This window comes from Palaemon carinicauda, chromosome 38 (assembly GCF_036898095.1).
Source record: "Palaemon carinicauda isolate YSFRI2023 chromosome 38, ASM3689809v2, whole genome shotgun sequence".
Classification (NCBI taxonomy): domain Eukaryota; kingdom Metazoa; phylum Arthropoda; class Malacostraca; order Decapoda; family Palaemonidae; genus Palaemon; species Palaemon carinicauda.
Window position 1 is genome coordinate 49787381 of NC_090762.1, and position 15388 is coordinate 49802768.

Consider the following 15388-nt stretch of genomic DNA (forward strand, 5'->3'; position numbering starts at 1 on the left):
TCGGTTCCTGCCCTAGAACCAATACCCTCGACATCTTCTGCACCTCCATCTGATGACATAGAGAAGACTGTCTTCCATCATGGCAATGATGAAGCAGATGCAGAAGCAGAACGCTGAAAAGGAAGCTGCATTGAGGTTGGAAATATGCCAACTTGCAGCATCCCGTGGGTCTCACAAGAGACTCAACGTGAAGGAACTTCCTTCATGTTCGGACGTGAATCCATGAAGGCATGCGGAGTACATGTCCCTGACAAACGGGAAGATTTATATCTCTTTTTGCCCAGCTTTTAGTCTTATCCAGCCAGCATCAAAGGGAGAGACAGAGCCAAAAGAGGTCATAGTTTTTTACCATCCCAAAGCACAGGCTTTGTTGACTAGCACTTTGAAGGAGAGGGGCTTCACTAACTCAAAGGTGCTGGCTCTGAGTAAATAACACCATTCCTTTCTTTCTTCATCTTCTCGGGCCTTCCCCTTCATGGAAAAAGAGTACAAGGCCGTATTAAAGGCAATAGAAGCAGGGAAACCTTGCCCTACACTCTTCGAGTGTAGACCCTTATCCCTAGCTTTGCCTATGGACCAGAAGGACTGGAAGGACGTACATCTTACCTTCTCAGTCAGGAAGTTGGAGGCTGATATTGCTGGACGCCAGTTCGGCGAGAACCTCCCAAAGCTGTCAGAGTTTCTCTTGCTCAGGGAGCAAGAGACTAAAGAAAGGCTTGCTGCTTCTATGTCCCTCCAGACTACCTTGGAGACAATGGGAAGTGATCCTCAGAACCCGGATATGTTTATGGTTGTGGCCAAACCACATTTGGCTACGGTAACGAAGGCCCTATATGGCTTCGTTAAAGCCAGAAGGGCTTGTAGGGAGTTCGTGTTCGCCTCGGCTGCAGTGAGACACGAACCCAGAAAGCTAATATCGTCCAGTAACTGGGGAAAGGACCTCTTCCAGAGTGAAGTGGTCAAGGAAGTAGTCGACAAGGCCCCCACAGAGAATAGGAACCTTCTCCAGAAGTGGGGCTTGTCACTAAAGAGGAAGTCTTCCCCAGATGAGGGTCCCCAACCAAAAAGGAAGACAAAGAGGCCGAGGTTGCCCTAATGCCCCGCCAGACAACAAAGGTAACAACAACTTCCCACGACCGCGGTGCCCCAGGTGGTGGCACAACCTCCAACTACCTACCAGTTGGTACCCCAGCAAGCGGCGACACAGTCACCAGCCTTTACTCCAGCCTTTGAGAGACAGTCCACTACCTTTCGGCCGAAAGGTAGAGGAACATTTAGAGGTTCCTCTAGACGCCCCTCAAGAGGAAGAGGAAATAGAGGAGGACGTGGTCAAGGAGGCAAGTCCTCCATTCAACAACAAAAATGAGATGCTTCTGGTAGGAGGAAGACTATACTTGTTTCAGGATCGTTGGACCTTCGATCCCTGGGCCCACAGCCTGATCAAGAGTGGACTAGGTTGGAGCTGGAACACAGCTCCACCATCATTCCCTCAATTCTTCCAACACTCCGCCCCCGTTCTGGAAGAATATATCCGAGAACTCTTGAGCAAAAGAGTAATAAAGAGGGCAAAGTCTATCAAATTCCAAAGAAGGCTGTTTTGTGTTCCCAAGAAGGACTCAGAAAAACTCAGAGTCATTCTGGACTTGTCGCCACTCAACAAGTTCATAGTAAACTACAAGTTCAGGATGTTAACCCTTCAACACATAAGGACCCTGTTGCCCAAAAAGGCATACACAGTCTCCTTAGACATGGCAGATGCCTATTGGCATATTCCAATCAATCGCCAACTTTCCTCCTACCTAAGATTCAGGTTACAGAAGAAAAAATAGGTCTTCAGAGCCATGCCCTTCGGGCTAAACATATCCCCAAGGATCTTCACGAAGCTTGCAAATGCAGTCGTTCACCAACTATGCCTAAAAGGTGTTCAGGTGATAGCCTACCTGGACGATTGGCTGGTGTGGGCAGCATCCGAGACGGAATGCATGCAAGCCTCCAAGAAAGTGATCCAGTTCCTGGAACATCTGGGATTCAAGATCAACGTTTAAGTTTGCATCATTGATAGACCCAGTGCTAAGAGCACAATTAAAGGATGCAACAGGAGTCTGGAGAAGATACGCATCAAACGCTCGAAGAGATCTAAGAAGACCAATACCGACTCGACTACGATCACTTCTCAAGCAGTGGTCGGAGGCCAAGCACCTGAAGAAATCGGTACCCTTACAACCACCTCCACCTTCAGTCATCATCCACACAGATGCATCAAAGGAAGGATGGGGGGGGGGGTCACTCTCACCAACAGAAAGTCCAAGGGACTTGGTCCGATCTATTCAAGACCTTCCACATCAACATTCTGGAAGCCATGGCAGTTTTCCTCACACTGAAAAAATTGGCTCCTCGCTGCTCGGCCCACATAAAAGTGGCCCTAGACAGCCAGGTGATAATGAGATGTCTGAATCGTCAAGGTTCGAGATTGCCCCAAATCAATCAAGTGATGTTGGCCATCTTCTGTTTAGCGGAAAAGAAGAGATGGCACTTATCAGTAGTTCACCTCCAAGGGTTCCACAATGTGACGGTGGACGCTCTATCCAGGCTCACGCCAATAGAGTCAGAGTGGTCCCTAGACGCAGGATCATTCTCCTTCATCTTACGTCAAGTCCCAGAACTGCAGATTGACCTCTTCACGACGAGCGACTACAAGAAATTACCTCGTTACGTGGCCCCATACGAGAACCCTCTAGCGGAAGCAGTGGACGCGAAGGCCCTCAATTGGAACAGATGGTCTAGGATTTACCTGTTCCCACTATCCAACCTTCTGTTGAAAGTCCTCAACAAGCTGAGATCCTTTCAGGGAACGGCAGCTATAGTGGCTCACAAGTGGCCAAAGAGCATCTGGTTTTGGAACTGCGGCTAAGGCTGGTCCCGTTGCCGGACCCAGTTCTGACTCAAGAAGTGCAGAAGTCGACTGTCTTTGCTTCATCACAGAAAACCCGAAACGTTCATCTCATGATTTTCTCTCCTTAGCAGTTAAGAAAAGATTTGGGATTTCGAGGGACAGTACAAACTTTTTAGAAGAATATAAGTCTAAATCTACCAGGAGACAATATGAGTCGTCTTGGAAGAAATGGGTTACGTTTGTCAAGGCAAAGAAACCAAAAGAGATCTCAACAGATTTTTGTTTATCCTTCTTAATTCATCTTCATGAACAAGGTTTAGAAGCCAACATGATAACAACGTGTAAATCTGCCTTGACTAGACCCTTACTGTACGCCTTCCAGGTAGACTTCTCTAACAAAATCTTTAACAAGATCCCTAAGGCCTGTGCTAGACTTAGGCCTGCAGCACCTCCGAGGCCCATCTCGTGGTCCTTGGATAAGGTTCTTCACTTTGCATCAACATTGAACAATGAGAACTGCTCTCTGAAAGATTTGACCCAAAAAAGTTATATTCCTATTTGCACTAGCCTCGGGGTCCAGAGTTATTGAAATAGTGGCCCTTTCTAGAGATGAGGGCCATATTCAGTTCACAGAAAGGGGAGAACTGAATCTTCTTCCTGACCCAACGTTTCTCGCTAAAAACGATCTACCCACCAAAAGGTGGGGTCCCTGGAGAATCTACCCTCTGAAGGAAGATGTTTCTCTATGTCCAGTGGAGTGCCTAAAGGTCTATTTTCATAGAACTTCAGACTTTGGGGGAGGACAGCTCTTTAAAGGAGAAACATCAGGCTCAAATTTGTCTCTAAAACAACTAAGGGCGAAGATCACCTACTTCATTCGCAAAGCGGATCCGGACAGTACACCCGCAGGTCACGATCCGAGAAAAATTGCTTTGGCTCTGAATTTTTTCCAATATATGGATTTCGAACGTCTTCGCTCGTATACTGGATGGAAGTCATCCAGAGTGTTTTTCAAACACTACGCGAAGCAAGTGCAAGAGATCAAGAGATTTATGGTGGCGGCAGGTAGTGTACTAAAACCTGTCACTTAATGCTGCGAGCAACAGTGAATCAATTGGCACTATTATGTGCAGGGTGTGCATGTTGACTCCTTACGGTACAACATCGACACTATCGACTGTTCCAAATACTAAAGGTGGAAAAAGCATAGAGTAACACGTGTGCCGTGTGTTCTTTACACAAGTGTGAACAGACAGTTAATGACAGAAATTTAGAATAGAAAATTTACAGAATTTTCATTTTAGTGGCATAATTGTTTCTTTTTCAGATGAAACAAGTATTCCTGGTATTTACCGTATTTTCATGTTTAAATTGTTTCACAAACATTTTATATAATACTATAAAATGCAGACTGAATTACATATTTTATTTGTTGTCAATAAAAAAACTAATTGAAATTTGCATCTTATTCGCCCCAAATTCAGATAAATAAAGACGTGTTAGAGCATTATTTATGGTCACCCCTTTTATTTGCATATAAATAAGAGAACAACTGTAGAAATTTGTTCCTACAGGTAAACAAACCTTCTTTATATGTGTACATACCTGGTTTCTACACAGATAGATACCTGTCTGTCTTTGCATACGACTGACTCGGTATGCTTTGAATGTGATACTGACTTATACAAACACTTGTTTCTACATGAATACAAACCTGTCTGTCTGTACATACAGCTAGCCATGTATGCCCGAGGAGGTGACAGTGGTTTATACATACATTTGTTCGTTTTTTAAATACAAACTCTGATTGAGGGGGTATACGACGAGACCGGTATACCCATTTGGTTGCTAGGTTGTTCATATGAAATATGCAATCCTCGAGACTTTTTCCAGAGTCTGGCATGACTCTTCCCTGTAGGGGGCAGGAAGCATTAACATGGTTCATGATTAGAAGAAATGACGTATAACGGTAATGTCATATGTTTCTAGGTCTAAGTGACCAAGGAAATTTTGTCCTGAGGTTAAAGCACAAATAAAAAATCCACAGATACAGTAATGCTCTCGTAAACTTCCATCAGGACGACATGGCCTGAGCCCAAAAAACGGATTTTGAGCGAAGCGAAAAATCTATTTTTGGGTGACATAGCCATGTCTTCCTGATGGACCCGGCCTCCTTTTTATAAAAAGGGCTTGAAAAGGATCCCTCCCGAAAGTACTGTATCTGTAGCATCTTGCTTAACGCTACAAGGAATAAAGATGGCGGCGATAATGACGTCATCTAGATACTCAAAACAGTAACGGAGGAGCGGTACCTTATTAACGGCTCCCCTTCGTTTTCTTGCCACTTTTCCCCCTCGAAGCGTAAACGCTATTTGGGGTGAAGATAGTTATGTGGCATGTCAAGAATACGTCCTCTGATATGCGATATCCCTAAAAGGAAAAGTTAGGGATATTCGCGCCAGGAGTTAGAATTCTGGGGACCTTAAGGTAAAATTCTCTGGGAATATCACTGTAGTCAAATATACCCTAGGAAGCTACTTAAAGGAACCTTCCATCAGGACGACATGGCTATCTCACCCAAAAATAGATTTTTCACTTTGCTCAAAATCCGTTTTTTAGTACTATATCAACTTTTGACCAGTTTTTTTTTTTTTTTTTTTTTTGGATAATTCATCAAAACTACTTGTAGTTATAGGTATACAGTTAAAATATCTGCAGTAATGTTGATTTAGTAGTATGTTAAATTTTATTATGGAATTACTTCACATTATGGTATCAAGTCAAGCTTATAGATCTGTAGACTGTACAAACAGTATTAATTCATTAGGAATAATTGGACCATATGTCGTATTGAAATTTTATCAAGATGTCTCTTAAGCCCTGTCCACATGATCAAGCATGCCCGACGGGCAAACCGTGATACCAGACCACAATAGGTAGGCAGAATGAGGGATGATGACATCAGAAGGGTGAAAACTACAGGCAGTGATCTGGCAACATTGTTGGTTGCCAGAAAACTGCCTGTGGTTTTTCTGCTTCTGACGTCATCACCCGTCATTCTCCCTACCTATTGTGATCTGGTATGACGGTTTGCCCGTCGGGCGTGCTCGATTGTGTGGACTGGGCTTTAGCCTATATGAACAATTCAAATAATCCAGAAAATTGTTTAGATCAGCATTTCGAAGAAGTAGGTCTTAATATGCTCTGAAACCTCTCTCTGATACTGATCAAAATTTATATAGATTCCTTGTTATTTAAGTACGAAGAATATCATCCATACTTCAAGCTTTAACATTTTGTATTAGAAAGTTTCAACTTGTGAGAATAGCTTGATTAGCCACCGTAATTCTTTAAGTTCGTATTGATAGGACCTTACTTTGTGAGAACTACTAACTAATATCCAAGGGGCGTTTCTCTCATAATTAAGCTTTAAATAATTTGTACAGTATTTAATCTATGTGTGAATGATGTGTTTCTGTAAGAGTGTAATTGTATATGTTTGTGTAAGGCTCTAAGGCTCGATGATTACATTTTTTTGTTACTGTAGAATGTAGAAAGACCTATGATTAGTCCTTTGCCAAAGGTTAAGGGAAAAGGTGAGGATTCTGTGTAAAGATTTCTAAATTCCTTATTTTTTTCAGAATATGTTCTTTGCTAATTAACAAAAACAAATTCTTATTGCTATAAAAGATTTTTCTTATAATAAAACTCATCATTTAATTATTTAAAAGATGATAATCATCCATTTCAGGCTTGGGAGAAGGTAAACATTACTAAGGCATTTTTGTAAAGATATTTAAATGAGTCTTAAAAATACAATGTATAGTATGAAAAAGAAATACTTATGGAGAGGTATTTGTTTCTGCTACTGAACATAAAACAAGTATATCCAACATATTCAACATGTAAACACAACATTCAAGTGTTGTCTCTCATTTACATTTAAGTGTTTCTACTTTATACAAATTTCTGAATATTGACTTGATCCCATCAAAAGACTAACTGTGCTAGTTCATTAACAAAACCTCTCTGTAAATTAATAAACTAAATAATCTTAAACGGTAATAAAGAAAGCATGAAAGTTTTTATTTCAATTTGATTATTTGATTTATGCTTGTTATGGTACAAAAGGCCACCATGTTACCAGAGAAGCTAAAGTTACCACATTTTGTAATCGGGGAGATCTTGTTGAAGATGACGTTGCTGAAGATGATGATGATGATAATGATGATGCTATTATCATCTCGCTTCCACCTCATCCCTCCTTCACAGCTGATGCTGCGAGATCGAGAACCCGATAATCCATCGAAAGAATTACGACGAGGCTCCAGAATAAGCATCAGGCCAACGCCCTCTTCCGACCGTTCCAAGACCAAAGTTGTGGCATTTCTACTTTTAGTTCTTTCATTTTTTATTATCTGTAGATTCATAATTTTCCATTTTTTCATTTTATAACGAAACTCAGACACATTAGTGTTGTTTTGGAAGTCGAGCATAGACTGACATTTGCTCTGTGTTCTCCTCGAGTACTTCTAAAGGGGACAGTTGTGTCTGAAGGGCCGATCAAATCTAAGGACTCGAGGCCTTAAATTTTTGTCTCCTGGCAATCCTGAAGAAGAGTCTTTGGACAGTTCATGCATACACCAGTGAAGAGGTTACTGATTATTACCTTTCCCATTTACCTATATCTTTTTCAATTAAGATAAAAAGATTGGGTATTATATTTTTTTGTTCGAAAATAGACAAATTTCAGAAGGTTCACTGATTGTTTGTCAGATTTTAGTTGATTTATTTTGACGGATAAAGCTGTCTAGCTAAGGTTTATCATACTTATTCAAGGTACATAAAGATAGTAGAAAAAAAACATGAATATTGTATGAATTTTGGCTGGTACGCTAGTTGCCTTGAAAAAAATTGTAAGTAGATTTCATAAAGCCCTCATACTATTTCATGATATTGCCTTAAGTGCCATTAAAATCAGTGGAGCCCTCAATATCTTCAAAGAAATAATCTAATACACGTATCATTAAAATTGGAGTCCTTCCAAAATAGCTTACTTATTGAACTACTCACAGTATTATTTGTTTGTGCTAAATCTTATCTTTACTGACCTTTACCAATAATTTTGAGCAATGCAAAGTATTTCCTTCCACACATATTAGGCAAAATTATATGTCCCAGTCATTCTTTTTATCAACTTAGTTTTAATTTTAAAAGTATAAAACAAATTTACTTGGCTTAAGATTAATTTACTTCCGTGAAATGATAGTCTAGTAAACTTTATTTCTAAGCATTTCATATAATATTGATAGACGAAGCTTAATTTCCTGTATCATATATCAAGCTTTCTTTTCTGGTCTAACTCAATAATGAAGTAAAAAAGAAAACCCCGGACATTGCCGTGCCTCGTCTAAACATGAACAGGGACTAAAGCTCTCCTGATGGATTGTTAGCGCAACTTTCATTTCCTTATACAAATCTTTGTGATTGTATCGTTCTCATAGGTTTTTTTTTTACATGCGAATCTAAGCAGAAATATGTATGGCCCAGTTAATAGGACTTCAACTGAGCATATTTTCGCCAAGCTATTTACCTTGTTTTCCTATATTCTTCTTGCCATTTCCTATTTACCGAATGCCGGCGGTATGTTAACACTTTACACATTATCTTTAGAGCTTGTTGTTACCACTTCTGCAAATGGAGAGAGTACTTGAACCTTGCGTTGTATTTTTGTCGTTGTTGATTTTCAGGACTCTTCAGTAATTTTATTTTTGCTACTAATGCTTTACATGACATCAATCTTGATTGATGTGAACATAATAGATTTTTGTGAGGAGTCCCATCTAAAGACAGTGTCAATAGCATATTGGCATGTAAACCAATTTCTGTAGTCAACAGTCTTGTAGAGTAGTGAAGTAGTGTAGTAGGTATATCTCTCTTTGATTTGGCAGTGGGAAAGTTTTACTTAGATGAAATTGGTAGCATGGCCTTATCAAAATTTGACCTTTTTATTAAATTATTTTTTTTACAGAATTTATGAAGTACTGGCTATCAGATTACTCAGTGAACATTACTGCAAAAAAAATTGGCTACCACTTCTATCATTGAAAATAATTGATTTTGATTTTTATCAACATTGGCTTTATTCATCATGATAAACATAGCATGTTATTACAATTTACTGCCCGTGAATGAATCATAGGGAGTAATTAATGGGACATTTTTATATTTGTTTATTTCCTTTTTGTAACTTATCCTAAATCCTCACTAATGGCGCTTTCCCAAATACAAGAGTGTACTATCTTGGGAAGAAATGAGAAATAGTTTATTATATTTTCACTTGCTGGGATTAATATTATCCTCACATTATATCGCCTTCTACTTCCTCTCCTTTTCTGTCATTAATTGCCTGCTCTTATTCCTTCAATCTCCAGGTTTGGAACTGCCCCAGTGAGGTACCGAGTTCTCGCGGGGTGGGCTGTAAGGTGCTAATACCAAGACAAAACTGTTTATAGCGAACCAAGCACCCGTACTCGAAATACCCTGAGGACGGGTGATCATCATTTAAAGTATCTCACTCACGCTGTACCCATTGACTGTATACATCTTACAGTAAATATAAAAAATACAATATACCTTTGCTATGTGGGCCGTAGTTTTGACGAGGCAACACATGCTGATCCTTGAGCTCTTACTGTATATATATATACATACATATATATTTTTCATGTAATTTTTATAGTCCAACGCTCTCATCCGCCTTAGAAAAGCGTATCTCTGACAACAGATGAGCCACCTGAATTCCATGAAAGTCAAAGGAACAGGGATTATTCATAAGTAACCCCTCCAGTTGACCGAGAGGTAACGCCATTTTCTCTAAACAGTGAGGAAAGAAAAAACACAGTCGAGCCATACAGATGATGTAACTTGTCATACATGACAAGCGATTTTCTTATTTCTAATTTTTTTGTATTATCTACTTTCATGCTAAATTTTCTGCATTTCTGACATTTTTGGAAGTAGAACACTACTGCACCTTTTATAAACTAATATTATATTTTAATGTATAAATTATTCATGACTCATATAACGTTGCCATGATTCTCGTCATGCATAATTCTAAAAAAATTTCAATCGATAAATACGTTTGGCTAAATAAAAAAAGCTTTTGCATTCCAATTCTTCTCAAGATTAACTAATTTTCCTTTCATTTTATTTTAAAGCTTATTTTCTAACGTTTTTACCATTTTGAGAACCCTTTTCTGAAATCCTATCATATCCTCAGGAAAATGACAGCCTGAGGCCTTATCTGGCTGAAGCGATAGCTGCTTGCTGCGTGTCTAGGGAAACAGGATTGCTCTTTGGCCAGGCGGGAGCCGTAGCTCCACTAGTTCAGTAAGTTACAAAAACATATTTGCTTTAAGTAAAACTTTTTTAACATAGAAATGAGTGTGTTATGTTAATTTTTCAACATAGAATATGCTGTCAATTACAATAAAGATGGAATTCCCTTATTTTCTGTATTCAAATTTGGTTTTTCTTTTGCTTAAGGAATATGCTAATAAAATATTGTGTAAAACTTAACAATCACTTAAGTCCTTTTTTATGTTCAATCCTGGTATTACAGAGGCTTACATAACAGGTATAAATGTAGTTAACAGTTAAAATACAGTATTCTTTTGCATCCAAATATATATATAAAAAACAAATGGCCTGAAAATTAACAATGACAGTAATATGAAGTTCCTTCATGCTTATTCAAATAAGAATTTGTCCTTTCTTATCTCATAAAGTTATGTATTAAATCTTTTTCATTACACTACGACCTCTAGAGACTAAAATATTAGCTTTAACAATTTTGAAGATTTTATATCGCATGTTTAATGAGACGAAGGGAAATTTAATCATAGAAATAAAATTGATTCTCTCTATATTTATATGAGGTTCATAAGAAATAAAAAGACAACATATGTCTATCAAATTTGTCGAAAAATACCGACATTTACTAATATATGTAACATTCTCTCTCTCTCTCTCTCTCTCTCTCTCTCTCTCTCTCTCTCTCTCTCTCTCTCTCTCTCTCTCTCTCTCTCTCTCAGTATCAGGGTATTATTCCTGACTGCCATAGGTACAATTTTCTTACATTTCCTTTAGGTATCTGGAAACTGACGACAGCAAGATAAGAAGACCAACCTGCCGAGCCTTACATAGATTGTCTTTGGAGCCAGAGAACTGTGTGACCCTCCATCAGAGTGGGGCTGTTCCAGTGAGTAAAACATTAACGTATTTTGTCTTGCCTATGGGCCATTCTTTCCACAAACCACCAAATCTATGTATGATTACTTTATTCATTTTTACTCGACTATCACGACTATCTAAACTTTTCACTATCTTGTGAGCTGGACCAGTGCTGCTAGATAATAATAATGATCTTGAAAAGTTTTTTTTTTTTTGGATATGTTGATTTATTCAAGTCATTTTTTTTTTCCATATATTCATTGGTAAGTTGATTTCTTGACAATACGGTGATAAAGAAGAAGCATACCCCATCAAAAATAGGGATTGATCTGTTATAACAACAGAAGATGAAGATAGACAAAGTTTGATTGGAACAAATTACTGAGGTCATGAATAGTACTTATGAATGGAATAATTTGATTGATATACCTGAAGCTGATGAAGACCTTGATGTGCCTGTGAATGAATTCAGCGTGTTTGAAGTCAAAGCCTTCGTTAAAAACTCAGGAGATGGAAAGCCCCTGGTTACGATAGAATAACCGCTGATATGATACTGGCTGAAAATCAAGTGACCCCCAGAATACTTACAAGATTATTTTGTAGAATGGGGCATGAAGAAGTGAAACCTGGTGAATGGGAATTAGAAGCGTTTGTGAAAATGCCAAAATAAAGGAGATCTGGCTGATTGCAATAATTACAGAGGCATCAAACTTACGTCAGTTATCATGAAAATATATAGCATGGTTATTATAAAGAGACAAGAGAGAAAGGGTGATGAAAAGCTGAGATATGAACAAACAGGATTTAGAAAAGGTAGAAATTTTACTGATCAAATTTCCATTTTGAGACATATTGTACAACAATGCGTAGAATACAGAAATCCACATTTGATGGCATTTGTGGGCTATGAAAAAGTCTTTGATAGTGTGCACTGGCTGATTTTGTGGAGAGTCCCGCGTTATTATGGAATTCCTCGTAAATATATAAATTTCATCGAATCTTCATGAGCATAGCAAGTCCAAAGTTAATGTTAATGGAGTCCTATCAAATGAATTTCTAGTGAACAGCTGAGTACTACAAAGGAATGTGTTGTCACCTATGTTGTTTATCCTCCTCGTGGATTTTGTAATGCGTAGAACAGTTAGAGATGCTGCAGAAGGATTGGACTGGATCGGTAATAGGAAATTGGCATACCTAGAGTATGCTGATGACGCTGTCCTTATTAGCAGAACACCATAGGATTTGTAATGCTAGCTTACCAGAATGCATGAAACAGATGATGAGAACGGAATATGCAATGGAAGATGAATTATTGGAAGGAGAGAGGATTAATGAGGCAGAATCATTTAAATATTTTTGAACTATGATCTCCAATACAGGATCTTAAGAGTTGGAATTTAATGAAAGATTGGAAAAAGCAAATCAGACAATAGCTAGGTTTATTAATCAGACTATATATCAGTTTATCAAGATCTGTGTTACTGTAAGGACATGAGTTATTGTATGACAATGAAACAATCTCCAACATATTTAGTAGATTTAAGAACAAAGCCCTCAGAAGAATATTGGGAGTTAAATTGCAGGACAGGATTAAAAATGAAGCCATAAAAGAGATTGCTCGAATGGCATATGTAGATGAGGTCATGGTGAGGAGTAGATGAAGAGGGTTTGGGCATGCTCTTCGCACTCTACAAGGGAGATTATTTCACCAAACATTCAACCGGGCTCCACAATGCACTAGAAGAGTTAGAAGATTCAGGCCTACATAGATGAGGACTATGAAGCATGAAGTAGGAGTTTATGAATGGAGAAGTATTGAACTAAAAGCTCAAGATAGAGACAACTGGCGAAATCTAATCGAGGTCCATTGCCTCAGTAGGCGTAGGGAAAGATGATGATGATGAAGAAGAGTAATTGATGACTTCCCTCTTAAATCATAATTACGTTCAAGGGTAGTTTTCATTACTAGCCATTCTTTAGAGGACTTTATTTCCTTTTTTTTTTTTTTCCTTTTTAATAAACAAACCTTTATGTACCAGAATATTAAGTATTTAAGTTGTAACGACTAACATTTTCCTTAGAAGTAATTCCAACTATGTGTATAGAGAATAAAGCTTTTGAAATTTTATACTTTATAGAGATTATTACGTGCGATCTAATTCTACACACAAAATCACAATGAAGGGGTAAAAATAATAGTTTAAATTACACATTCAAGTTTCGTTTGCTAAACTAAAAATATGCCATACTAAAAGCAGAAAATTTGCATGGCAAATTAAACAGTAAACGGAGTTATTGAAATATTGAAAGTTGTATTTAAGTTTGAGAGACAAACTTCATGTATTTGAAGTCTATAGACCCTGATAACTCTATCAAGAATTTCGTTCAGTTTTATGGAGCATTTCTTTCAGTTGCTACTCGAAATGCTGGGCTCAGAAGACGAAGTTGTACAAGAAGCTGCTGCTGATTGTTTAAGGAACATCAGATTACTTGCTCTTCAGAGGTGTAAGATGCAGACGACAAGGAGTGCTAGATCAACACCAAGAGGGAATCACAGTTCAAGACGCTGAGTAGAGGTCAACGAAGCTATGGCAGTAAAGTTCTATGGGCTGCATAATTGCAAGAGCCCGTGCAAGGTCCAGGCAGTCTTCAAAAACATGGCAAAAATATTAATTGAATACAGTATTGAAGCCATAGGAAATTAGATGATTGGTGAATTCATAAGATATACTATTCTTTGTTTATTGTTGATGGTGATACGAAGGTTATAAAATATCGAAGTTACGGCAGAAACGCATAATAGAAAACGATATTATGATAATAGAAAATGGAATAATTTGTGATTTTTATAAGATAGACTATTTTAAACTGATCATTGATTGTTAGTGGAAGCTTATAAAACACCGAGTGTCATGGCATAACTCAACAGTAGAGAGTGATGTCTAATCAGCTTTATAAAAGAATAAATGTTATATGTTTCAAATTTCTATCGAATTTACTGAAAATTTAATTAGCAAAGTTTAATGATGTGAACATAAAAGCCTTAAAACCATAAGCTAGAAATTTAGAATTTTTCGGAGGAAATCACTTGTATTGTAAACTATGCAGTCATTCAAAATGTAATAAATTAAGTTACGTTATGAAACTTATTAGAAAATTATCTGAACTACCGATTAATTTGATAATAAGAGATTTACAATATTCTTATTTGCTGCTGTTACTAGAAAATGCATTGCCATTTACTGTATCGTAATACTCCATTTTTAGAGCTTTACCTTGTTCTTAGTTATAGATATGTTATAGAATATATAAAAGAGGTTACAAGTTGATAATTAGTAATTAATTATTATCTATATTCAAGAATATTTACCTTTCTTATAATAGACTATAGTGTAATTATCAATATGCGGTTACCATGTGTCAAACGATAGGACTATAAAGTAAGCTTTTAGCTCTGATTATAATTAATCAATTATCGATTTAAGTGAAGCTATATTTTTGTGAAATTTCAACATAATATCGTGTTATGCTTTCTCTCATCTGTAATAAATGCTTTCGAATTACTCTCGTTTCAGTGGAGCACAGAAAAAAATAATGAAGACTAATGGTTGATGAGAAAAAATAGGATATTTTTGTTGAGTGTTCAGTGTAAAAAGTATGATATATTTACATTACTAATGTATTTGAAAACAATACCTTTTCAATTAGACTCCTATCCCGCCCCATGTAGCATTTTTTTTTTTTTTTTTTTTTTTTTTTTATCATAAGATCAAGATTTTCAATTTTGTGTATTTTTCCCAACAGGTCGTGCTTTGAGAAAGGCAGTTATTGCAATGTTTTCATTGATCTTGCTCACTACAATTTTTTTAATAGCTCAGTAATACCATTAGAGCATATAGCTACAAGCAGATTATAATCCATTACACGTCTGTTCCTTATTCAACTGAATTTGAACAAATCCCCCTAACATATCTCAGAAATGAATTATTAGAATTTGAAATGATGTATCACCATGTTACATAAATAAATATTGTTCAATATTTCATTATCCATTCTTAGTCGCTCTGACTATATTCTCCTTGCTTAATGTTGGACAGGTAATTAATGTACATTTAGTCATATTACTTATGGTAAGCAATGGACACCTAATTAATATTTGATTGCAATAGTCCTTCGATAATCTCAATAATTTTACGAAAGTGTTTAACATGCAAGTTGCCAAATAGTCAAATTAAAAGAAAACTTGTAGAATTAATG

At 37.3% G+C, this 15388-nt stretch overlaps 1 protein-coding gene across 1 annotated transcript in view; it reads left to right on the forward strand.

Annotated features, from left to right (window-relative positions):
* Positions 1-14675, forward strand: part of gudu (Armadillo repeat-containing protein gudu) — a 59564-nt gene extending 44889 nt beyond the window's left edge. The window contains exons 14-16 of the mRNA XM_068362220.1: positions 10179-10288; positions 11048-11159; positions 13543-14675. Coding sequence (XP_068218321.1) covers positions 10179-10288; positions 11048-11159; positions 13543-13701 — 381 coding nt within the window. The 3' untranslated portion in view covers positions 13702-14675. The remainder of the gene's footprint in view (positions 1-10178; positions 10289-11047; positions 11160-13542) is intronic.
* The last annotated feature ends 713 nt before the right edge of the window (positions 14676-15388 follow it).